General features: G+C 39.1%; 1 protein-coding gene across 11 annotated transcripts in view; it reads right to left on the minus strand.

Annotated features, from left to right (window-relative positions):
* Positions 1–24,731, minus strand: part of TRDN (triadin) — a 184,928-nt gene that overhangs the window by 27,374 nt on the left and 132,823 nt on the right. For 5 of the 11 annotated variants that reach the window (XM_081856168.1, XM_081856167.1, XM_081856172.1 and 2 more), the window contains 10 exons: positions 17,604–17,624; positions 14,462–14,494; positions 14,314–14,352; positions 13,470–13,496; positions 12,042–12,068; positions 11,281–11,328; positions 9,794–9,817; positions 6,040–6,090; positions 4,009–4,056; positions 497–535 (listed from right to left, as the gene is read on the minus strand). In XM_081856168.1, the coding sequence (XP_081712294.1) occupies positions 497–535; positions 4,009–4,056; positions 6,040–6,090; positions 9,794–9,817; positions 11,281–11,328; positions 12,042–12,068; positions 13,470–13,496; positions 14,314–14,352; positions 14,462–14,494; positions 17,604–17,624 (357 nt within the window). The remainder of the gene's footprint in view (positions 1–496; positions 536–4,008; positions 4,057–6,039; positions 6,091–9,793; positions 9,818–11,280; positions 11,329–12,041; positions 12,069–13,469; positions 13,497–14,313; positions 14,353–14,461; positions 14,495–17,603; positions 17,625–24,731) is intronic. The other 6 variants (XM_081856171.1, XM_081856170.1, XM_081856173.1 and 3 more) reach the window with 6 other exon arrangements.

Raw genomic sequence — 24,731 nt, forward strand, 5'->3', positions numbered from 1 at the left:
TATTGCTCTTGTCTATGCAAGCATTATCATGGATGAGATTCTGTTGAGAAACTTTTGCTTTCAAAATTATTCTGCCACTTGGAAAATAAGCTCAATGACCCTACTGGGGGAAAAAACTGCATGGCCAATTTGTGCATTGCACTGATACCACAGTATTTTAAAATGTCATACTGGTTGACAGCTAAGCAAAATGACATGAGTTTGTGAGCTGACATTATGGTAATACATTTGCATGACACACAACATGCAGCAATGCCAGGTCACCCACCGTTACATTTTTATTTTGGATAACAGAGGCTCACAAAATTGCTGCTGAGATGTTGAAGGTGTCCCATTAGAGAAATTAAGAACTGAAAAACATATTGTTAGATATATTGACATTTTCAAATTGAGATTATGCCCTTCAAATTGACCAGTGCAATGCTTTATCTAGAGGAATAATTCAGTCTGTAGAAAACACAAATGCTTTCTGTTAAATACAGAAGTATCCCATTACCTGTTTTAGGTAGACTGACTTCCTTTTTTATGCCAGGTTCTGAGGTAAAAGAGAAACAATTTGTTTAAAAGTCATAACTGCTTGCCATAATTCATTTTACTGTGTTCATTATTTCTTGCTTCCTATATGTGATACTGGTTTTATATTGAGAAATTATCTTTAATTGTCAAGCATATTCAATATAAAAGTTGAAACAAGCAGCTCAGCTCATAAATCACACAATGAATTGAATCTTCACCACAACCCCCCCCCCCAATTATGGAAAGAGATTTGATAAGGTGGGGAATAAGCACCATAGCATCTATTTTATTGTTGGGTGCCTACATGCTATGTAACATTGCCTTGGATTTCCAGTTGCCCCTCCATTAGCAGAAGTGCTTCTCACATTCACCAGTGAAACCAGGGGGAGGCAACTTTTGCTGTTCTGGAAAGTCCCCCAGCCCTGATTTTTTGGAAGGCACGGGGGGAAAGGGAAGTTAGCAAAAAATATAAGTTGTGTGGGAGGGCAACCCCAACCTTTCCACAAGTTCCGCACTTGGGATGTTAGGGTTAGGGATGTCAAAGATAGAAATAGGAGCAGGAATTACCAGCCAATGTTTACTTATTCGTCCAATGTCTAGAATTGAAATCAATACATTTGTTGTTACCACTTTCAGGCTACAAAGCTTGTTGCTTTCAGTTCACACACATTATGTAATTGATTACTTCTCTCTCCCCCCCCCCCACTGAAGTTGCATTAGGTTTCCTTTGCATTAAAATGAATGGGATGGAATAACATAATGAGAATGTAGGTAACCCGTGGTAGCTACCCCATATCAACAGAAAGGGAAGCAGTTTTCCCAACCTTACCTTTCTGTAAAAAGGTAAAGGTAAAGGACCCCTGACAATTAAATCCAGTCACAAACGACTCTCGGGTTGCGGCGCTCATCTCGCTTTACTGGCCGAGGGAGCTGACATTTGTCTACAGACAGTTTTTCTGGGTCATGTGGCCAGCATGACTAAGCTGCTTCTGTTGAACCAGAGCAGTGCATGGAAATGCCATTTACCTTCCCACCGGAGTGGTACCTATTTATCTATTTGCACTTTGATGTGCTTTTGAACTTCTAGGTTGGCAGGAGCTGGGACCGAGCAACGGGAGCTCACCCTGTTGTGGTGATTTGAACCGCCGACCTTCCGATCGGCAAGCCTTAGGCTCAGTGGTTGACACCACAGCACCACCCACATCCCTTACCTTTCTGTACTGGAAGGCAAAAGTGGAAAAAGGGGTGGGGGGTACTCAAGCCAGCGGCACTGTGAAAGTGCGAGGTTGCTGGTGTCGCATGGTTGTTGACATCAGCTGGTGAAATCATCCAGTCAGCAACCATGCATTGCTCAGTGCTGGCTCTGACACCTTTGGCTTCCGCTACCACCTCATAGCTTAGAAAAGCAAGGTTGAGAATGACCCCCCCTTGTTATGACACCATAAACTGCTTCCACTAAATAAAGACACTAGACAATTTCTACAAAGAAATCGCCCACATCTTTTTGCTCATTCTATCTTCATATGCAGCACAGACCTTTAGAGAATGAAACAGCTAAACTGCAAATAGTAAGAAAGCTGTGAACCTTATAATGCTAAATGTCTGTCACAGTCAAAGATGCACGGATGGTGAAATACCTTTAATCTAAACAGCAATGCTATAGCTGCATAGTGCTTCTTTGCATATTGTTATAACTACATGCGAGGAAAAATCAGAGTGTGTCTGTCTCTGTGGGTTTCTACAGGGCACTGAATCTTTATAGTCACCAGAGCTATTCTTTCTTTTTGCAAGGCCCTTTTTAGACCCTATTTTGTAGGATCTGTGTGGTATGTCACTTATTATTGTTTTTTTTTAAAAAGAGAGGTCTAATAAAGCACAGCACTGCACACAAGATGCTTGCAGCCAATTTACACATAGGGGTTATGTTTTTCTGACAAAATGTCAATGTTCTGTCACAGACATTCAACATCACGGTGCACATTCAGTTTACTCTGGAAAATACTGCGTTCATATTATATAAATTCCAGCAGATAAAAATGACTGAGAGCTGGTTCATTGAAATCCCTTGTGTGGCACAAAATGGTTTGAAAAGATGCTTGCATGTGCCATTGTGTAAACAAGTTCATGTGTGAGTTGGACCTATTTGCTCAATATCTTTGAATTTCTCCATCCTACAAGGATCACAGATCTTGGACAAATTGTGCATATGTTCATAGGCATGAATGCTTGACTCACAAATGTGACATAATTTGTGAAGTGCCAGGTACAGATATTTCCAAGGCCCAGATATTTCCATCTATTAGTAAGACCTTCCCTTCCCAAGCTAAATGTCTCAACCTAATTCCATTGCATTGAAAAGGGGAAGTCAACAATTCGTCTCCAGATCAGATTTCAAACTGAGCCAGAGAAGAATTTGGGGGACTTGTAAACATCACCTCTACTTTGGAGTGGGCTATAAGCAGGGGATCTCACCTAATAACATCAGTACTGAAAAGACAATATAATAAGAAGCTAACTTTTTGAACCCTCCTCACCACCATATGCTTACATTCTGGAAGGAAAAGCTTTATTTAAGTTGACAGAAAAGGAGTGTTAAAACATGGATCTGAGTGGGATTTTGCTTAACATATAACATAGCATGATAGTTGCATTTCTGAGCAACTAGGGTCTTCCTTCATTTTTGCTGCCTCTGGAAAAAAAATCCAATTTTCTTAGTTTACAAATATGGAAATGTTATGGTTTAATTAGGTGCACTCTCTGCACCCTGGGAAATAATATACATTCCAGCTTAGCATAAAATGCTTTAGCTGTTGCAGAATGGGTGCAACAGTGCTTTTGCTGGATTAGAATATAGCTAAAGTTGACCATGAAAGTGAAGAATGCAATATACTCCAACATCCATTATTTTTTCTATAATGGAGTCACGGTAGCAGCTCTATAGTCAAAGTGGGTGGGCTTTTCTGTCATTTTGGAGCCTGAACATTCTGTTCATCATAAAGTCAAAACAAGTTCATCTTATGATAGATGTTTCGTTTGTGTGCCTTTAGTTTCTACAGCGAAAGCCCATTATGTAGTCCTAAAGTTTGTGGAGAGGAAGACAACTGAGGTTGATGTGTGGCTGAATGGAGGCTAAGTTGTAAGTGAGCATGCCATGTGTTTAGTGCTTACAAGACACAGAAAATGTGGCCTGGTGCCCTGTAACCAATAAACACATTCTACAGTTACACATACTGTGCTCACTTACAACTTGGCTGACATGCAGTTCAGTTTCCTTCATTTTTATTGATTAGAGTAAAACATCCTTAAACTTTTGATAATTTCTCTGCTTTCTGTTGTGTGCGAATTTGTATATGTCTTAACTCTCAGCAACAAAAGTCATTCTAATCTTAGAACAGTCCTGGTAAATAAATGAATAACAAGTTTGCAGCTATCAATTCTCCTCCATGAAAGAATTCATGAACTTAAAAAGGTATGCAACTTTACAAATAGCACCTTTCTCTTTGGCAGCAACTGGAGGTTTCACTTTTTCTTTTGCAGCATCTAGGGGGAAAATAATAATTAATCCTGTGCTTACAAAATGTTTCTTCTCTACGAGCCCTGAGAAGTATGTGAATAGTTCCAAGTGTTCAGTTTTCAAACTTGCATTGTGAAGTTTTACAGCATCAGAGATCGACAAGCTCAGCTGTACTTATGAGATGATTATAATAACAGTCAATTCGTGTGCCCTGAGTATTTCATTTGATGTAGCAAAATAATCTGGCCACATGAAGTGCCAATTATCAGTAATTCCTCCCACTAATATGGCTTTCCAAGCATCATAACTATCCTTGGAGGCTCAGGAAAGAGATTGGGTCGAGGAAGAAGACTTAAGATGTTTAATGTATACCATTTCCCAATTCCCATGGGGTTCTGGAGTTTTCAGGGTTTTCTTGTTTTACAGCATCTGTGAAGAACTATATTTAGCAAGCGTTAGTCAAACTCAGCCCAATACTGAATCTATGTAAAATGCTGTGAAATATTTTGTGACTGAAACAAAAGGACATTGAAGGATCCAGAAGCTCAAAGCGAATGGAAATGGATAAATGAGATATTAAGCTGAGTATTTTGAAAATTGCAATCAATTAACTTCATAGTGTAAAAACTAAACATTATCCATCCATGAAAGCAAGGAGCTTCCTGTCATGGTAGGAGAGTTGCATTTGTGGAAGGGGCCTTTCCATTCAAATCAATTCAATTCTCCTTCTACTTCTGTCTGTCTGTCTGTCTGTCTGTCTGTCTCACCCCACCCCCATGTGTCGACTTAAAGATTTGCCATAACTGTGTTAATGTGGAGTAAATACGTAATGAACGCAATTAGAAAATATGGGTCTCCACACCTTCCTCTAAAGTCCATTCATGTCTCTCAGTGTTTTAGGATGGAATTCTATACTTTGCTTGGCCAAGGCTAGAGTTTTGTATTTTCTACGTAATTACAGGGTGCACCTATTGCATTGTTTTATTTTGCAGCAGCTGTCTTCAATGCAATTGAACCAAAGCTGGCACTGAATTTTGGTATTTTAAAATTGTCATGACCTTGACACTGCAATTATTTTAGCAATTGAATAAATAGCATGTGGTTCAAATCTTGCTAAATGTCATTTCCTGTTGGTGTTGAACCACTGACCTTTCACATGCCGAGATCAGTGATGCTTTGGTAGGAATAGATTGGGACTGATGTGTCGGAAGCCGCAAAATCGTTTTGGGACTTCCTGAATATCACTTAGTTAGAGTCAAAGAATGCTGTAGCTTATAGCAGCCCTAATTGCATCCGATTATAATCTGCTTGACCTGATATGGTATTTTAAATTCAAGCCTTCTTAAAGGCAATGAATAGGCAAATGTCAAGACAGATGAGCTTCCCTATATAAACTAAATGTACAAATGATCACATTCCTTGTTATCTCACATCCTATTGATACATGCAAATACAAGACTAGTTATGCTGGGTCAAGGCGAAATATTTATTTAGTACCATTGGCAGCTTTGAATGGGACAAACAAATGAAAACCTGTAGAAGCTTTCTACCCATGAAACTAACTGTAAAGTGTGCAGAGGGAAGCCACAAATATATCTTAAGGTGAGAAGAACTGATATGACATCAGTGGTGAGCCTGGTGACACAGGGATTTTAAATTAGAATGGGAAAATGGAAGTCAAGGATATCTGGTCTTTTAACAGACGTGGGTGTTTAAATGGTTAGAGTGAGTGTTTCTTAGCCTCTGCCTTTATGAAGTCCTGAAGGCATGTCAGTCTCAATCACACCTTCACACCAACCCATATGCTGCTGTTTGACTCCATTTATGTTATATTTGGTTTAAACTGTATTTAAACCTCTCACACGTGTGCAGAAATGCTTACAGTTAATTTGTGCAGAAATGCTTACATTTAATTTGGCTTAGTCAATTTTGCGTGAGCTATTTTTCAATTATAGTTTTGATTGCAATCATTCTGACTTACATCTTTGTTTTCGATTGCATGGCATTACCTTTGTCTTTCAATGCTGGATGATGCTTTATTTCTTTTTCTTTGGCTTCTTCTGGAAAAAAAACAAAAAGGACAACCCACCACCAAACAATTTTAAACAAACAATAGGCTTGTTAAAATGTGTGTAAATACATATTGACCAAATGACAAGTAATTTACCGGTAAGTGGGAATGAATTATTATGAGTGGTATCCAGATCGGCTGTTCTGCAAAGTGCTCTTTCTGAAAAGTTCATTCTGTTTACAAAAAGCTCAGAGATCCAGCGGAAGTTCCCTACTGGTCAAAGGGAGGAGAGAATCTTGACAAGTATCTCTTCCTCCTGCTGCCCACTTGCACCACCCCAATGCTGCTCTGAAGAGTACCCCAACCTTCTGGAGTAGCTTTTCAGGAGACAAAGGGGGGTGCAGGGTAAAGGAGGTATCGGTGCAAATTGCCTCCCTAGCCCTTTCCTCCAATGCAAGAAGTCCTTGCTTCTTCATTTAAAAACATAAAAAGGTAATACACACAGAAGACCAATAAAACAGTGAGGATGTCCAATTAGGCAGTTTCTGGAGAATTAGGTAGTTTCTGGAGAAGGTTCCATCTTAGGGAAGGTGATTTCTGTTGGATTCTCTGCTGCCCCATCTTGCCACCTCCCATGTTGTTCTGGAAGGGCTACAGGGAAGCAGGAGTCAACAACAACAACAAAAATCACCCTCCCTCTTCAATAGGCACATCCCATGAACAGCATTCCAGTAATGAGAATTCCAGATCCAAGCTAAATATCTTAAGAGGGCCTACTTAATATTGGGTTGTGAACATTAGCAAAGGTGGTACATCTGAATTTTGATTGTAATTTTTTAAAAAAAAAATATTCATATGATTTTCCTTGATGTAAAAAACCCTCAGCTCTCATATACCATGCACACTGATCCTAAACACATCCTCTTCCAAGATTTCAAATGAGCTAGTTTTTGCTGAGGGTTTTATGATTTTTCTTCTGTCCTCATGAATAATAACATTTAAGTAGAGCTTCCCAATTTATTTCTGGAAACTACAATATTTAAAATCATGGACTAACTTAGCTTATCAATTCAGAAATTTTCTTACAACAACCAACAGGAAATATGCACTGCCATTACTAGGAAGAGCTTTATGGCAATTATTTCAAAGAAAGTCATGCTGATTACTTGATTTTAGGAGATCAAACACTTTTGGAGCCTGACTCATTACTGATGTTGCCTTAAATCCCAAGTGATCTGATAAACCAGAAAATCATGCCGGAAATATTTCAGAAGCTAATGTTGTCTGCAGCAGTAATTTAGCATTTGTGATGCTGTCTTACATGTGCAATACAAATGTGGCTAAGGAACTGGAAATAAGTGATTATGGCTAGCTCAAAAAGAGTTTATTTCAGTAATGAAACATATGACTTACTTTTTACATATATACCATATATATATGTATATATATTTTTAGTCTTTGCTTGATTACATCAGACTACATATATTGCCAGCAAACCTTGCTGAAGCTAACAATTCAAACTATATTTCACTTAAAATTGAAGTACTATGATTTAGGCACAAATCTAAGCACATTTTCTTGAAAGCAAGCACCACTGAAATAATTGTAAATTAGGTAAATCTTTTTAGGACAAGATAAAATAGGAGATACATTTAATCAGTGCTTTTTTCTGGGGGGACACATACCCCTAAATATTTTGTGAATCTAAGTTTAGTCTCATTGAGGGGCAGTATTTCAATATGAATAGGAAAACTAGAGTACCCCTAAACATTTTTTTTTAGAAAAAAAGCACTGCATTTAATTATCACACATGGAACATCACTCCCCTCATTACTTTTATGGAAAATAAAAATCTAATTATCTGAAGTTTGCTCCTCCTGCAGGACAGGATATTGATATATGTTTATTTATATGCTCCTTTATACAGTGTTTTATATTTTGACTCGTATCTATCTGTCTATCTGAACATACTAGGTGAGATTCACCTAAGAAGCCTTGTCACCTCAAACCCTGTGCAAGGCCTTCTGCTTGCACAATGGGGCTCCCCTTTCTCCTCCCTCTGTGCCCACCTCACCCCTGAAATTGGCTCAATGGGGTTGGGAGAATTCCCAGAACATCATGCAGGGGGAGGAGAGGGGGAAGAGTTCCATCTGACAAGCTGCAGCACTTGCAATGATGAGATGTTCACCGAAACGTGATGTTGAATTATATATTTTTTCCACCTACCAATCTAACCAGCAAATCTATCTATCTACAGTGGTACCTCGGGTTAAGTACTTAATTCGTTCCGGAGGTCCATTCTTAACCTGAAACTGTTCTTAACCTGAAGCACCACTTTAGCTAATGGGGCCTCCTGCTGCTGCCACGCCGCCGGAGCACGATTTCTATTCTTACCCTGAAGCAAAGTTCTTAACCCAAGGTACTATTTCTGGGTTAGCAGAGTCTGTAACCTGAAGCGTATGTAACATGAAGCGTATGTAACCTGAGGTACCACTCTATCTATCTATCTATCTATCTATCTATCTATCTATCTATCATCTATCTATCTAATCATCTATCTATCTATCTATCATCATCATCTATCTATCTATCTATCTATCTATCTATCTATCTATCTATCTATCTATCTATCATCTATCTATATCTACTCATGTGAAGTTGTGACCCAGATATTACAAGAGACAAGAAATATGAGATGGTTTATTCATATTGTGTCCCTTTGCAGACATAAAGCTCCTCGATTCCATGGAAGTTTCCATTGGCGGAAAAGGAGGAAGAGAATTTTGATGATTTCCCCTTCTGTCTGCACCCCCCTGCACTCCCAAATCTATTCAAGAGGGTTAGGGAACAGTGTGGAGATGTCTCAGGAGACGGAAGGAGAAAATGTGGATTTGCAAAAGTCACATCCTTACTTTTGGCATATAGACCGCCTCCCCCAACCCAAACAGGAAATCTATGGAAGAAAATTAGTGCAGTGTGGTTTTTCTAATTGTTATGATGATTATTATTACATTGGTGCCCCGCAAGACGAATGCCTCGCAAGACAAAAAACCCGCTAGACGAAAGGGTTTTCCGTTTTGGAGACGCTTCGCAAAATGAATTTCCCTATGGGCTTGCTTCGCAAGACGAAAATGTCTTGAGAGTTCCTGCAGGTTTTTTTTCCCCTTTCCCCCCCTTTTTCTAAGCCGCTAAGCTGCTTATCAGCTGATCCGCTAAGCCGCTAAAAGCAGCTAAAAGCCGCTAAGCCGCTAATAGCGCTAATCCACTAAGCCGTCAATGGGCTTGCTTCGCAAGACGAAAAAACCGCTAGACGAAGAGAATCGCGGAACGGATTCTTTTCATCTTGCGAGGCACCACTGTACTAAAAATCACAATTACAACTATCACACTGCACTTTTGAAATATTGTTGAATTTACCTCATAATACGTGCTTTTTGTGTTGTGGGTTAGCAAAGTGAGCAATTGTGTTATGGATAACTATGCTTCTTGCAAGGCATACTGCATTTACTTGTTGTGCTCCAATTCATGCCTTATTTCTTGTCTCAGTAATGTTCAACATGAAACATTTGTTGAAACAAAAGAGTTTTTGAACATAATAATAATCCTGTGTTATTCTGTGGTTCGTTCAAAGAATGTGTTTGCGTTGATCTTGCTGTTTCTTAAAAGGTAGAAAATGTGAACAAATAGTATATACAGGAAATGTTATTGCATAAGTGATATACAAGAGTCATAGACAATGTCATATGGCTTACTTGATTCCTTTGGTTTTGGTTTCTCTGCAAAAAGAAAAAAAAAGTAACAATCCCTCAATTCTCTTCAAGTTACTAAGGCATATACGGTAATTTATTGTCAGTTTAGGGCTAAGAATAATCTGTTTAGAAATGTTGCATTTGCAGAATAATTTAGTTGCTTCATACTGTTTCCTTGCTCACCAACACATAGCAAAAGCTCTTGAGCTTCTATTTCTTTCAATCAGATCTGACTAATTCCTTAACGCAGTGTCAGCCCCAAGAATCATCATTGGACTGAAACGATGACAGTTGAGTATGATGGATTTCTAACGTTACCCAATGGCATTTCTCTCGGATGAAATGAAAGACCAAATATTTTTCACATAATATTTTATTTCTGTTATTGGTGGTTCATTTCACATAACCAATGTTGAAAGGAAAAGGTCACCATTATGGATGGGACAATTATTCGAATCAGAGATGCTAAACAAGGCGAGAGCCCTGCTCTGCTTGAATGCAGGTGGTCCCCTTTTGAGGCAAACACAGTCAGCCCCACACTGAACTTGTCTGGATTGTCTGGATTGGGACTTGTGACTTGCTTCAACAAACATTTGCAGCTGAACCATTCAGAAAATTAATTCTACAAATCAGATCAGTTAAAATAACTAGGGCCAGAAATGTGGACCATGTCACAGCTAAATAGAATAGTATGGCCACTTCTCCATGAACAAAAATGTGGACAACAGCACCCACAGGTTTGTATAAAATTTGGAAATGCTGATTTATGTGTATAGGTGCACATTTAGAAATAATTACCAGCACATAATGGTAGTTTCATTAGCAGTTTCATAGTGGGGAAGACTGCATAGTGTGGCTGCTTAGCCTGCTGTGCCAACTGCTGGTGAGGCTCTTTAATGATCCCTGTGTCCGCTTCTCAGTAGTGGTGCCCACCTTGTGGAACGCCGTCCCCTCAGACATCAAGGAAATAAACAACTATCTGACTTTCAGAAGACATCTGAAGGCAGCCCTGTTTAGGGAAGTTTTTAACGTTTGATGTTTTATCTTGTTTTAATATTCTGTTGGGAGAGAGTGGCTGGGGAAACCCAGTTGGATGGGTGGGGTATAAATAAATTAATAATAATAATAATAATAATAATAATAATAATAATAATAATTAGTATTAGTATTAGTATTAGTATTAGTATTATTTTAAAGTGGATTTAGAACAGGCACCCATCAAACAGAGGACTGTCTTCTGTGAGATAGGACACAAGGCCACCACAAAATTGAAGATGACTGAATGGGTTAATTCCAGCCACTGCAGAGATATGATTAGTGACACAGAAACTGAATTTCATCAGAAACTTGATCCAGAATTATCTGTCAAGAAAGAATACTAATAGCTAGAGAGACAAAATCAAGATGGTCCACTTTTTGAATGTGATTTTATTTTTAATCGCTATGGTGCTCTCCTTAGATAACATCAGCTTCACTGAGTTTCTCCTTACCTTTCTCTACCACCTTCAGCGGCCTATCTTCTTTCTTTTCATGTACCGCTGCAAAACAAAGATAAGGCTTTTGTAACACTTCCAGTCTCAGGAAGAGTGGCTCATGCAAGCTTTCTCAAAGCACTGAAAACGCTGCTGCTTATTTGAAAGCAACTGACATTATCCTGATATTGATCTAATCTACCTTTCTAATAAATGTTATAAAACTGTAGAGTTACTTTTTTTTGCCTTCCGATAAATCTGCAGGAAGAATGAAGCCTTGCACAGTTGCAAAATGAATCATGGAAAAGTCAGCTCCCTATTTTACTATTATAAATGCTGGTATAAAAACATAGGAAGCTGGCTTATGCCAAATGAGACCGCAGGCTCACTGGTTCATGAACGTCTACAATGGTTGGCCATGGTTGTCAAGGGTTTCAATCAGCTTTACCTGGCCATGCTAGGGAGAAAAGCCAGGACCCAGCTGCACCCCATACTGGTTGAAGGGAGCAAAGCAGCAATAAATCACAAAGAGTTGAAGTTAACTCTTTGTACTGTGCTGACCTCATCGCCATCTTATCCTTGCTCCTCTACCGCCCATACCCTGCTATCTAGTCTGCTACTGATTCATCTGCTTGAGCATGGATTAAGGTTCCAAGATCATTAAATTGCATGGAGGTCCTTCCACAAACCCATCCTATGTTCAGCTTGGCCATGGACTCAGTCCAAACACTATATATTGTGTACATTTAATTTTACTGTAAAATGTAAACAGTACTGACCTTTTGGCTTATGAACTTCTGTGGTCACTGTGAAATGAAACAGAAAAAAACATTGTGAACATTTAATGGACATCTAGGATTTATCCAAAACACTCTTGTTAGGGGCAGCTGTGTAAATGGAGAAAATAAACCAATAAAAAGCAACAGCTTCGAGTTGTTGCAACGAAGGTTTCCCTTCAGTTTTAGCAGAGCTTTCAATGCATATCCTTTTCTGGTTCAGGAAAGGGTTTGCATCAGAATCCCCTGCTAAAATGAAGGTGGTGGTGAGGAAAACATTCATTTTAGCAGCACCATGGGGATCTGAAAACAAAATAAAAAATTCCTTCCAGTAGCACCTTAAAGACCAACTAAGTTAGTTCTTGGTATGAGCTTTCGTGTGCATGCACACTTCTTCAGATACACTGAAACAGAAGTCACCAGACCCTTCTATATAGTGAGAAGGTGGGGAGGGGTATTACTCAGGAGGGTGGTGGGAATGGGTGATTGGCAGATAGCTGTGATGAGCCTGTTGACGACTCTTAACGACTGCAATAGGTCTTACAGGAAAAAGCAAGGGGTGAGAAGTTCATACCAAGAACTAACTTAGTTGGTCTTTAAGGTGCTACTGGAAGGAATTTTTTTATTTTGTTTTGACTATGGCAGACCAACACGGCTACCTATCTGTAACTGGAACTATGGAAGGCACCACATTGAGCCGCATGAAATGGAAGTCCATCAACCTCACCCTCATACCAAGAACTAACTTAGTTGGTCTTTAAGGTGCTACTGGAAGGAATTTTTTTATTTTGTTTTGACTATGGCAGACCAACACGGCTACCTATCTGCATGGGGATCTGGGTTGTGGAGCAAAAAAGCTTGTGCCATCTCCGCTTTAAGGAAAATGAATATGCTTTAAGGAAAAGTAGAGGACTATCAGTAGTAGAGGACAATAAGTAGAAAAGGACAATAAGTAGTAGAGCACCTGCATAGCCAGTGGAATGTCTCTGACACCTCCACTTTTTAAAAAGGAGCACTGGTAGCAAGGCTGGGGAAACCCTTTTCCTAATACAGTGGTACCTTGGGTTACAGACCCTTCAGGTTACAGATGCTTCAGTTTACAGACTCTGCTAACCCAGAAATAGTACCTCAGATTAAGAACTTTGCTTCAGGATGAGAACAGAAATCGTGTGGCGATGGCAGCAGGAGGCCCCATTAGCTAAAGTAGTACCTCAGGTTAAGAATAGTTTCAGGTTAAGAACGGACCTCCAGAACAAATTAAGTTCTTAACTCGAGGTACCACTGTACCTGATATCACTGCCAGGTTGAGCAGCAGTGGATTAGATGGACCCATTATTTGTCTCAATATAATGAAGTATGTGATATTACAAGAAGCCATAACATTATACTGTACATATATTTGGGATATATATTTAAATTTTAATCTCTCACCTTTTGGTTTATGAGCTTCACGTGTCACTGAAAAATTAAACAAAGAATTTAAGTGTGTTCAAACTACATATATACAGCTCAGGGAGGAAGGGGGATAGCTCAGTGGTAGAAGTACATGCCTTGAATGCAGAAAGTCCCAGGTTCAATTCCTATTATCTCCACAAAGGAGAGGGAAAAGATCCCTGTCTGAAACCTTGGAGAATTACTGCTAGTCATGGTAGACAATACAGAACTAAATTATAGACCATTTGGTTTGACTCGGTATACGGCGGCTTCTTATGTTCCTATGTGCCGTGGCCACCTGAAACAAAGCTCTTGTACCCAAGACCTCAAGCAAAGATGCTTTGACCAAAGGACCCACCAGTAAATCATCCCATTTCAAGCTGGTGTATTAATAGTATTGAGGGCCACAATGTAGACATTGTCTGTATGAAATTTACATGCCTTAAAAAAAAAGCTGGCCTGCTGGAAACACTGTGATGGGGGAAACCATTGCAGTGAACAACAGGTTATGATATTTGCTTTTTGGTTAGTTAGTTGGTTTTATAAATATTTTTATTGATTTTTAATTTCAAGTAACAAAAGTAACAAAACATATCCACACTCTTGCTGATTTGTTTGCTCACGGAATTTAGATTCTACTTTTTAACATAAAAAGCACAGGGAACCCATGGTGGTTAGAATCTCCTCCAAATTATTTCTAGCCATGTTCTCCATTTTAATTCACTAGTTAATTGTTGTATGGCATACTGAATTTTATAGCATTTAGTTAATTTAAAATTTTAGATTAGAGATAAAATAGGAGAGCATTATGTTCTATGATAACTTTTCCCTCATGTCTTACCAGCTGCTTTGACAGGCACATCCTTCTTTGGGTGCTTGGCTGAAACACAAACATAAAAGGAGAAATAGTTGGTTATTGCATATCTGGAACAGGTGCATTATCAGTATGTTTGAAGAAAGCAAAGATTTGAAAATATGAGCATATTTACCTGTTTCTACTGGCTTTTCTTTTTTGTGTGGTTCTACAAAGTTGGAGGAACAAAGCCGGATAAATTATTTCTGCATTTTGAGGTTCACAGTGAATATTAGAACCATTACATAGAATGAGATAGCAGACTGAAATTGCAGAACTTTCAGCTGTATTACTTTAGCATGCAGGCAGGTGGCCATATTTTGAGTATTCCCCCCATATAACCAACTTCTGGATGTAATAAGTTGGGGAATGAATGAGCAGGCTATGCAAAATCTTTTTAATGTTTACTAGATGCATGGAGTGGGCAACATTGAGAAATACCTAAACTGAGTTTAATTTTGTACTAGCAGTAGTTTGATTATGATCTTGATCTAACATGGTAGAATGCACTCAAGCACTTTGTTGGATTCCACTCAGAAGTGGGGAATGGGTTTTTTTTTAGCATGAGGGATGGATAATTGTGGTGGCCATGGCCAGAGACAAACATGGGTAGGTTCTGAGGTAAAATGGGTAGATAAATAGATGTGATGTTTTGGCTCCAGCTCCTAAGTGCTGAGACTCTTTTGGTTCCCCCAATGTTTTTTTTTTTTTTTTTTTTTTTTTTTTAAATGGGCCTGGCCTCCTAAATGTTCAGAGGGCATTCATATTCGACCTCTGGCTCTGTGCGATGTCAGGACATTGCAGGATGTCATGTGAGCCATGTCAGGATGTCATGCGACATCATGTGTATGACATCAGGACATCATGTCAGGCCCCCTCAATCATGCTGAGAAGATGCCACCTCTGTTACAGCAGGTTACATTCCAAACATACAAAATTCAAAGGTTTCTACACCCAGCTGTAGAAACATTATCACAGTTCAGGACACATTCCAGTTAGGTAAAAGGACTTGTGGAACAGCACCAGAGAGGGGTATGGCATGTCCAACTCCCAAGTGACAGCGATCTACTCACAGTATTTAAAAAACAGGCGGTGATCTACCCATTGTCACTGGAGAATGGACAAGAGTTGTTGAGGTTTCTTTAGGAAGCCAGAGTTGTTTTTGGAGGAATACCACTAAGGGTTCAAAGATCAACCAAGATCAACCAGGGCACGCTGTGATCAAGCTGTGGATCGCAATCGACCTATTGGACATGCCTGGCCTAGGGAAAGCCCTACGTTCCAGATGGAGAGGCCTGGAGGGCCTTATGTAACTGTTTCTGTGTTTATTATTTTGAAATTCCTCATGTCATAGCCTTTGATTAAGATCAAACTACGTGAACACTCCTCTATGAGCAGACTCTTATTCATTGGGCTCACACCACAACCTGCCATCAATGGCCTTCTACCTTCACACTAGGGGAAGGGATAGCAGGAAGGAGTGTGGGCCATGTCTGTACATGAAAACTGGCAAGAGAACAGAGGATATTTGGATGTCTGGTGAAGATATGCTTGCATGATCTTGAGGACTTGCTAAGCCAATTAGGGAGTTGTTTGTCCTTTCCCGTGAGAGAAGCCTAGGGTTGTCTACCACGTTCAGGGAAGCTATGAACCAATGACTTTATAGATCACAGCTCAGATCTTAGCCTGTATGCTAGAGTAACTCTGAGCTACCATTTACACACAGCAATAGACTAAGTACTTGGTTCTAAATAGTATACCTTGTTTGCAAACCAACCAATTCTCAACAATCTTAATGTATGTTTGGTAGCAGACATGTCCTTTAAATAACCTCTATTGTCAAAAACGCTGACATGTCATTTTAAAATCTCATCAATATAGTTTTGATGTAAATTCATAGTTTGCTGAAATATGCTTCAGGTTTTTTCTCACAGCTAGCTTGCTCCCCCTGCCTGATTCATGCAGTAATCTCATTGTTCAAGTAATGTTTTCAGTGTACTCAATTATGATTGCTGAAAAACATGAATCATGCCATCACATCTGTCAGGTTCTTACAACTGCCCCTGACGACACACACGTATGCTCCCAGTGAAATTATGATAGGAGAAAGATGTTCTGAAGTAAAGCTTTAAATGGAGTTTTGGGCAGATCACTATATATACACCTATGTCCATGTTATTAATAATTAGAGGGAACCAGATTATGTTGCTGAACGTGCTGCAGAAAATCTATAACACACTCTAGGCACTGAGGTTCCATGATGTCCAAACATGGTTTCTTGGAAACAGAAGCATTGGGATTTAGTGGACTCCACAGAAGGACCTCTGTTAGGCCTCTGCTACTGCCATGAGCCTGCACTCTAGTAGCCAAGGCCATGAGGAACTTTGCAGTACATGTTTCTGTACTGCAGTAGCCAATATGGTACCCACAAGATGTTACTCAACTCCACCTCCCATCAACCCTACCAAGCATGGCCAATGGTAAATAAGTGGGAAGTGGATTAAGGCATTTCTTTGAAATCCTATTCCCTCTTCTTTATAAGCCTCTTTAGGCCACAAAATATGGGTATTTAAATTTTACAGTTCAGAGTTTATTTTATGTTTTGCAATTTCTTTTAAATCCTGTATCACTCATACATTTTTAAATTAGATAAACCAAATCTGCAGCTTTGAGTGCCATAACTCTACAAAATTCATCTTTCAGCTTAGACATTTAATTCTTTCAAATTTTCACATTCAAATATCCTCACACATAACTTCGTAGTTTCAACACTGAGGAATGAGAGCTTAGGCTGTAATCCTACCCCTTGGCTGGCAGCAGCAGGGCTTGATGGAATGGCACCACCCATGGTGAAGAGGGTCATATTGGACATGTTGCCAGATTAGACATCATGTGGCAGCAGCAAGGCTGGCTCAGAATCCAGCAGATCCTATGCTGGCCCAACCCCACCTCCTCCCTTCTTTGTTTTAGGGGATTTCATAGGCTATGGGCAGTGGTGATACCATCAGAGGTAGCTTCTGCCTGAGCACTGCTTGGGCAGGCAAACTGTGGTGTACTTTTGTTGGTAGGGATTTACCACTAGCAGAGGCCGGTGAAGCCAGGCAAGCCCCACCCCAGGCAGCACAGTTAGCTATTTTATTTTTATTGTTGCATTCTGGCAAATCATCTATCTTAAAGCAGCATGGTCCTAGAAAAAAATTCACAAATTCTGGCTTATTTTTTTAGTAGGCAAAATATTAAAAAACAGAGATTGGTTCGCATAGCCTCTGCAAGTCTACCTGCTATTGACTTCTTGGCTACTGAAAAAAAAGGGGGGGGGAGGGAAATTGTTTATTTTTCTTGTATGTACCACAGTGGAGTTTTGTACAGTAAATAGTAATTGCTTTATAATGTAGATATAATTCTGCTGTAGGATGTCTTCATTCAGCTGAGAAACGCTTATATAATTCCCCTGAACATGCTTTAAGTGTTGATTTTATATTTCCAAAGGAAACATATACTTCAGAATGTAAGGTCTTCTTTAAAACAAAGGAATCATATGCTGTCAAGGAAGAGTAGTATTTGGACCCGCAGGAGCCTGTAGTTGTTTCATGCTATGCTATCAAGGGAACAGAACTATTAACGATAACTTGCAGTACATTTGTCAACTGCTATGAAGGCTATCCTGGTCAGTAAGTGGCGTGCTAATGAAGTCCCTTCTGACACACAGTGGTTAGATAAAGTCTGGGATATATCCTATAATGTGGAATTGACCCATCAAAGGTTAGTAAGCTTAGACAGGTGTTTATGGCTCATTTCTCACACATGGATAGGATTATGGTCTGCTGTTCCCATTTATGATAGGGGAGGATTAAAAGCAGAAATGCACTCACAGTACGCATCATTGTGTGCACCATGACATGTGAATGCTGTCAACAAGAAGCTCTCCATATAGTCTTTGTTTTGCGCTTATTGATCACTGACCGCTTTATAATATTTTTTGTTGCCATTAGGCTGACTGCACCCTTTTCAATTTCTGTATTAAAAGTTTTATAACTGCTGTTGAATCCATCTGTTTGGTAATTAATTAATAACACAAGACTCTTTAAAACTTACTGCTAAAGTCTCTGTGTTGGGTAACACTGTATCCAGTATTTGGAATGAATCTATCACATTATGTGGATTGTGTGATATATATTGCTTGCAAAAACTATAATAAGTCAAGTGTGTAAAAAAATTAAATAACTTTTCTGTCTTTCTTAACACAGCGGGAGGAAAATAACATTGTTCTGATGTATTTAATTTTGAATTAAAATGGTTAATTTGAGGACAGATAAGTACATCTCCCTCGAGGGTGTATCTCAAGATTGATACCTTATTTGAAGCTCCACCCAATTCAGTCTTCTTCATTTTTAAAAATGTCGTCCTGACAACATGCAGGATGGACAAGAGGGGAGGTCTTCACACAACGTATAAACCAGGCACAGGCAAACTCAGCCCTCTAGATGTTTTGGGACTACAACTCCCATCATCCCTAGCTAACAGGACCAGTGGTCAGGGATGCTGGGAACTGAGGTCCCAAAACAGCTGGAGGGCCGAGTTTGCCTATGCCTGGCATGAACTGTAGGATTCGCTTCTGCAAAATATTGTGGTGACCACCAATATGGATAGCTTTAAAATGGGTTTACACAAATCCATGGAGAACGAGGCTATTGATTGCTACTATTCATCATTGCTGTATGCTATCTACTGGTATCGGAGGTAGTCTTCTTCTATATATCAATTGCTGAGGAGCACAAGAGGCAAGAGGGTTGTTGTACTGATATCCTGTTTGAAGGCTTGCCATAGATATCTTGTTGCCCATTGTAAACACAGGATTCTAGTCTAGATGGGTGCTTCTTTCTCTCTTTTTTTAATAAATATTTATTAACAGTTTTTATTTTAATTACAATACCAATAAACAATACAATATAACACATCTCTTAACATGGTTTTCTTAACTTCTTTGGACTCCCTCACATCTCCCGCTCCTGCGTTCCTATGAAATTTTATCCAGCAAATTTATCCCCTTGTTTCTATTCTTATTATCTAATTTTCCAATGTTATATCTCTAATTTTAAATATCCTTTATTCAAATCTTAAAAATTTAAATATAACCTAAAATTTCCAAAAATTTATCTTTTCTTAAATTTAGCTTATCTTCATATTTCACTTCATCTAGCTTAATGGTGCCAAGTAATTTATACTCTAGCATCCTTCTTAACATTCATACAATTTACAATATTTTTGTAGATAAATCTTGAATTTCTTCCAATCTTCTTCCACCGTCTCTTCTCCCAGGTCTCGGATTCTGCCAGTCATCTCAGCCAGCTCCATATAGTCTATCAGTTGCATCTGCCATTCTTCCAGTGTGGGTAAATCTTGGGTTTTCCAATGCTTAGCGACAAGTATCCTTGCTGCTGTTGTTGCGTACATAAAAAATGTTCGGTCCTTCTTTAACACCCTCTGGCCGACAATACCCAGAAGGAAGGCCTCTGGTTTCTTAGGAAAGGTATACTTGAATACCTTTTTCAGTTCGTTATATATCATTTCCCAGAAAGCCTTCACTCTAGGGCAAGTCCACCAGAGGTGAAAGAATGTTCCTTCATTTTCTTTACATTTCCAACATTTGTTATCAGACAAGTGGTATATTTTTGCAAGTTTGACTGGGGTCATATACCATCTATATATCATTTTCATAACATTTTCTCTCAAAGCATTACATGCAGTGAAATTCAGCCCAGTAGTCCACAATCTCTCCCAGTCCTCAAACATGATGTTATATCCAATGTCCTGTGCCCACTTTATCATAGCCGATTTAACCGTTTCATCTTGTGTATTCCATTTTAACAGCAAGTTATACATTTTTGAAAGTACCTTAGTCTTAGGCTCTAACAATTCCGTTTCTAGCTTCGGTTTTTCCACCTGGAATCCTAACTTTTTGTCAAGTTTAAAAACTTCTTTAATCTGAGCGTAATGTAACCAATCTCGCACTTTGTCTTTCATTTTCTCCTGACTCTGCAATTTCCAATTATCTCCATCTTTTTCTAATATTTCCCAATACTTCGGCCATTTGGCCTCCATATTGAGTCTTTTCCGGGCCTTAGCTTCCAATGGTGAAAGCCACCTTGGAGTTTTATTTTCCAGTAAGTCTTTGTATTTTGTCCAGACATTAAACACTGCTTTTCTGACAATATGGTTCTTGAAAGTCTTATCAATCTTGACCTTGTCATACCATAAATATGCATGCCAACCAAAAGCATTATTAAAACCTTCCAAATCTAATACATCAGTGTTTTCGAGAAGCAGCCAATCTTTTAGCCAGCAGAAAGCTGCTGATTCATAATACAGTCTTAAGTCTGGCAGGGCAAAGCTCCCTCTTTCTTTCGCGTCAGTTAGTATCTTAAACTTAATTCTGGGCTTTTTGCCCTGCCAGACAAATTTGGAAATATCTCTCTGCCACTTCCGAAAGCACTCTGTTTTGTCCACAATCTGCAAAGTTTGAAACAAAAACAACATTTTTGGCAATACATTCATCTTTATAGCGGCGATTCGGCCTAACAAGGAAAGTTTCAATCTTGTCCAACTTTCTAAGTCTCTCTTAATTTCTAACCAACATTTCTCATAGTTGTCCTTAAATAGACTCAATTTTTTTGCTGTTATATTTACCCCTAGGTATTTTACTTTTTTAACCACGTTTAACTCTGTCTCTTTCTGGAACCTTTCTGACTCTGTAACTGTCAAGTTTTTTCCCAATACCTTAGTTTTTTGCTTATTTAGTTTAAATCCCGCCACCCGACCAAACTCTTGAATCAATTGTAATACTCTTTTCGTACTAGATTCTGGCTCCTGTAAAGTCAAAACTAGGTCATCTGCAAAAGCTTTGAGTTTGTACTGTTTTGCTCCGACCTGAATTCCTTCAACCAACCGGTCTCCTCTAATCATGTTCAAGAGCACCTCCAGGACCGAAATAAATAACAATGGGGAAATAGGGCAGCCTTGTCATGTTCCTTTTTCAATTTTAAACTCTTCTGTAACCACATTGTTGACTATCAATTTGGCCTTTTGTTCTGAATAGATTGCATCTATCCCATTTTTGAATCCCCGTCCCACTCCCATCCCTTCCAGGTTTTTCTTCATGAATTTCCAGGAAATATTGTCAAAGGCCTTCTCCGCATCTATAAAAATTAACACAGCTTTTGTATTGATATTTGTTTGCAGAAGTTCCAAAATATCAATAATATTCCTTGTATTAGCAAACAAATGCCTGCCTGGGAGAAAGCCTGCCTGGTCCTTATGAATTACTTCATTTAGAACTTTTTTGAATCTACTTGCTAAAATGTCTGCAAATATTTTGTAATCCACATGTAAGAGGGAGATGGGACGGTAATTCTTAAGTTGTGTCTTTTCCGTTTCCAGTTTGGGTATCAATGTGATGAAGGCCTCTTTCCACGATTCCGGCGCCTTCTTCCCTTCCAAAATTTCGTTGCCTACCTCCATCAGTGGTTGTATCAAATAGTCTTTCAGTGTCTTATAATACTTGGAGGTAAGCCCATCTGGCCCTGGAGATTTGCCCAATTGCATGTTCTGAATGGCTTGTTCAATCTCTTGTCGTGTTATTTTACAATTCAGGATTGATCTGTTTTCTTGTGACAATTTTGGTAATCCATTCTTTATCAAAAATTGTTCTATCTCAGCCTCATCTTGCGGCCCTTGAGTATACAGTTGTTTGAAATATCTCTGGAAACACTTTCTAATCTCCATAGGGTTCTGTATGTTTCTTCCTTCAATCTCTAAATTTGTAACTGTGTTCATTTTTTGTCTCTTCTTCAACTGCCATGCTAGCAGTTTCCCACATTTATTCGCCGATTCAAATGTTCTTTGTTTCATTAGTTTAACTTTCCACTCTATTTCCTGGTTTATCAATTTAGAATATTGTGCTTGATAAAGTTTAATTTCTCTCAGAATCGGCTGTGACTTCGGTTTTGATCTTAATTTCTTCTCACCTTCTTTATTTTTCTCCAAAATCATATCTTTTTTCTCATTTTGTGTCCTTTTCTTTACAGCATTCTGTTGTATCAAGAACCCCCTCATCACGGCCTTGCTTGCGTCCCAGATAATTCTTTTTTCCACCGTAGTGTTCAAATTTATCTCGAAATAATCTTTCAAAGCTTTTTGGGCCTTCTTAATAATCTCCTGATCTCGAAACAAATTGTCATTCATCTTCCATCTGAAGGAGCCGGTTGGTAGTAGTCTCATATCCATCTTTACTGCATTATGGTCGGAGCAGGTCTTTGGGCAGATTTCCACCTTTCTGATCTTAGGTGCCAGACCTCTAGATATCCATATTTGGTCAATTCTTGTCCATGTCAGTTGGGCTTCAGAAAAGAATGTTCCCTCTCTTCCCAAGGGGTTCTTTGTCCTCCAAATGTCAATCAAGTCCATATTGTCAGTCAGTTCGAAAAAAGTCTTAGGTAGTCTGCCATCTTTTGTTACATTTTGGCTTTGTGACTTGTCCATGTTGGTTGATACCACCCCATTCATATCCCCCATCATGATGATGTTGTCATAGTCCAGATAATCCAGCATGCTCTCATGCAACTTCTTGTAAAATTCCGATTTCCCCTCATTTGGTGCATAGATTCCTAGTATTAAAAGCTTCTCTCCTTGATGTTGTATCTCAATTGCCAAAATTCTTCCTTGCTCATCTTTGAATATAAATTTTGGTGAAAGGCTCTCCTTTGCATAAATCACCACTCCTCTTTTCTTCACTCTGTCCGAAGAAATAAATTCTTGGCCTAATCTTTTATTTATTAACACTTTTTTATGGAGCCTAGTCACGTGTGTTTCTTGCAAACAAATAATGTCCAATTGTTCTTTTTTCAATATGTGAAATATCTTCCTCCTTTTTTCCGGGGAGTTGCATCCATTAATATTCCAGCTCAAAAGTTGCAGAGACATCCTGAATAAATCTGTTATTGCTCTGGTGGTGGTATCTTTTTCTCTGGATCTTCAGGTTCCGAAGGTGGGGGTACGACTAATGGTCCAGGCCTCGGGGGTATTTCAATCCCTTTTTGAAGGTCCTCTCCGTAGGCAATCAAAAATTTGTCTCTATCTTCAGCTGTTTTAATTTTAACCTTCTTCCCTCTGAAGGTGAAGGATAGACCCTGAGGAAATTCCCACCTAAAGATAATTGAAGTGCTCCTCAACAATTTAACCAATTCCAGATAGGTGGATCTAAGGTCCAAAAGTTGTTTCGGAATATCTTTGTAAATTTCAGCTCTTTTATCCAAAATGTCCAGTGACTTTTCGTAGTGTAGGCCTAGTATTTTATCTCTTTCCTCCTTCGATCTCAGGGTTATCAAGCAATCTCTGGGCTTGTCCTCGCAAACTTTCCAAGTCTGAAGGCCGACACGATTTTGAAATCCTTTTCCTCTTCTAGAGGCCAAAATTTGGAAAATTCTTTGGTCAGGAACTCAATTAAGTTTCCTTGTTCAAGTTCTGGTATCGACCTCAATCTTAGGTTATTTTCCCGGTTCCGCAGTTCTATCATAGACAAATACATCTGTTGCTCGCCAACTTGTTTGTGCAGTGGCTTTACCTCTTGTTCTAAATTTTCAACTTTTTGGCTAGTTGCCTCAGCCAATTTGCGGTTTTCTGCAGTAGCTTCAGATAACTGTCCGATTGCTTGTACATTCAGAGCCACTTGTTCAGTTATTTTGTTTAAACAGGCTGCATTTTGGTCAATCTTGGCCATTTGTTCATCTACTTTCTTGTCCAAAGTTTCCAATTTTTCCAGGATTTTCTCTAGAGTTGGACCAAATGCTCCTGCAGCCATATCTTCCACCTGTAATTGCTCAGTTTCTTCTTCCCCTGCCAACGGCAGAGTAGGAACAGAAGATCTGCGTGCCTGTGAGGCTAAGGCTAAAGTTGTTTGTCTGGTTCTAACTCTGGCCTCTTTTTTTCTTGCGCCACTCATACCAATTTTGTCTAGCAGTCAAGGTCAAACTAAGTTGTTCCCATGGGAATACAACAGCCCAGAGAGTAAACAGTCAAATAGGAGGAAAGGAAAGAGAAAGTAAAGTTAAGTCACATCTGTAAGTCCAAAATCCTCTAGAGGGAGCTCATAATGTCTTAAGGGAAGAAGCCAAGTCAATAAAAGTCAGTAAAATCCAATTTAGTTTCCAGGAACCTTCAGTTAAATTGTATTTAGCAGAGTTGGTTTAGAAAGCATTACTTTGTCTCTGATAGGTGCCAAAATGGTGTTTCAAAATAACAAGTCCGTAAGCACTCAGATTGTAGCAAGTCCCAGTTACAAAGTATCAAAGTCTGCAATCTGACAGTTCTATTGTTCAGGCAGCCCCAATACCTGGGTTTCTCAGTAGGAA

This window comes from Podarcis erhardii, assembly GCF_964252035.2.
Source record: "Podarcis erhardii genome assembly, chromosome: 3".
Classification (NCBI taxonomy): domain Eukaryota; kingdom Metazoa; phylum Chordata; class Lepidosauria; order Squamata; family Lacertidae; genus Podarcis; species Podarcis erhardii.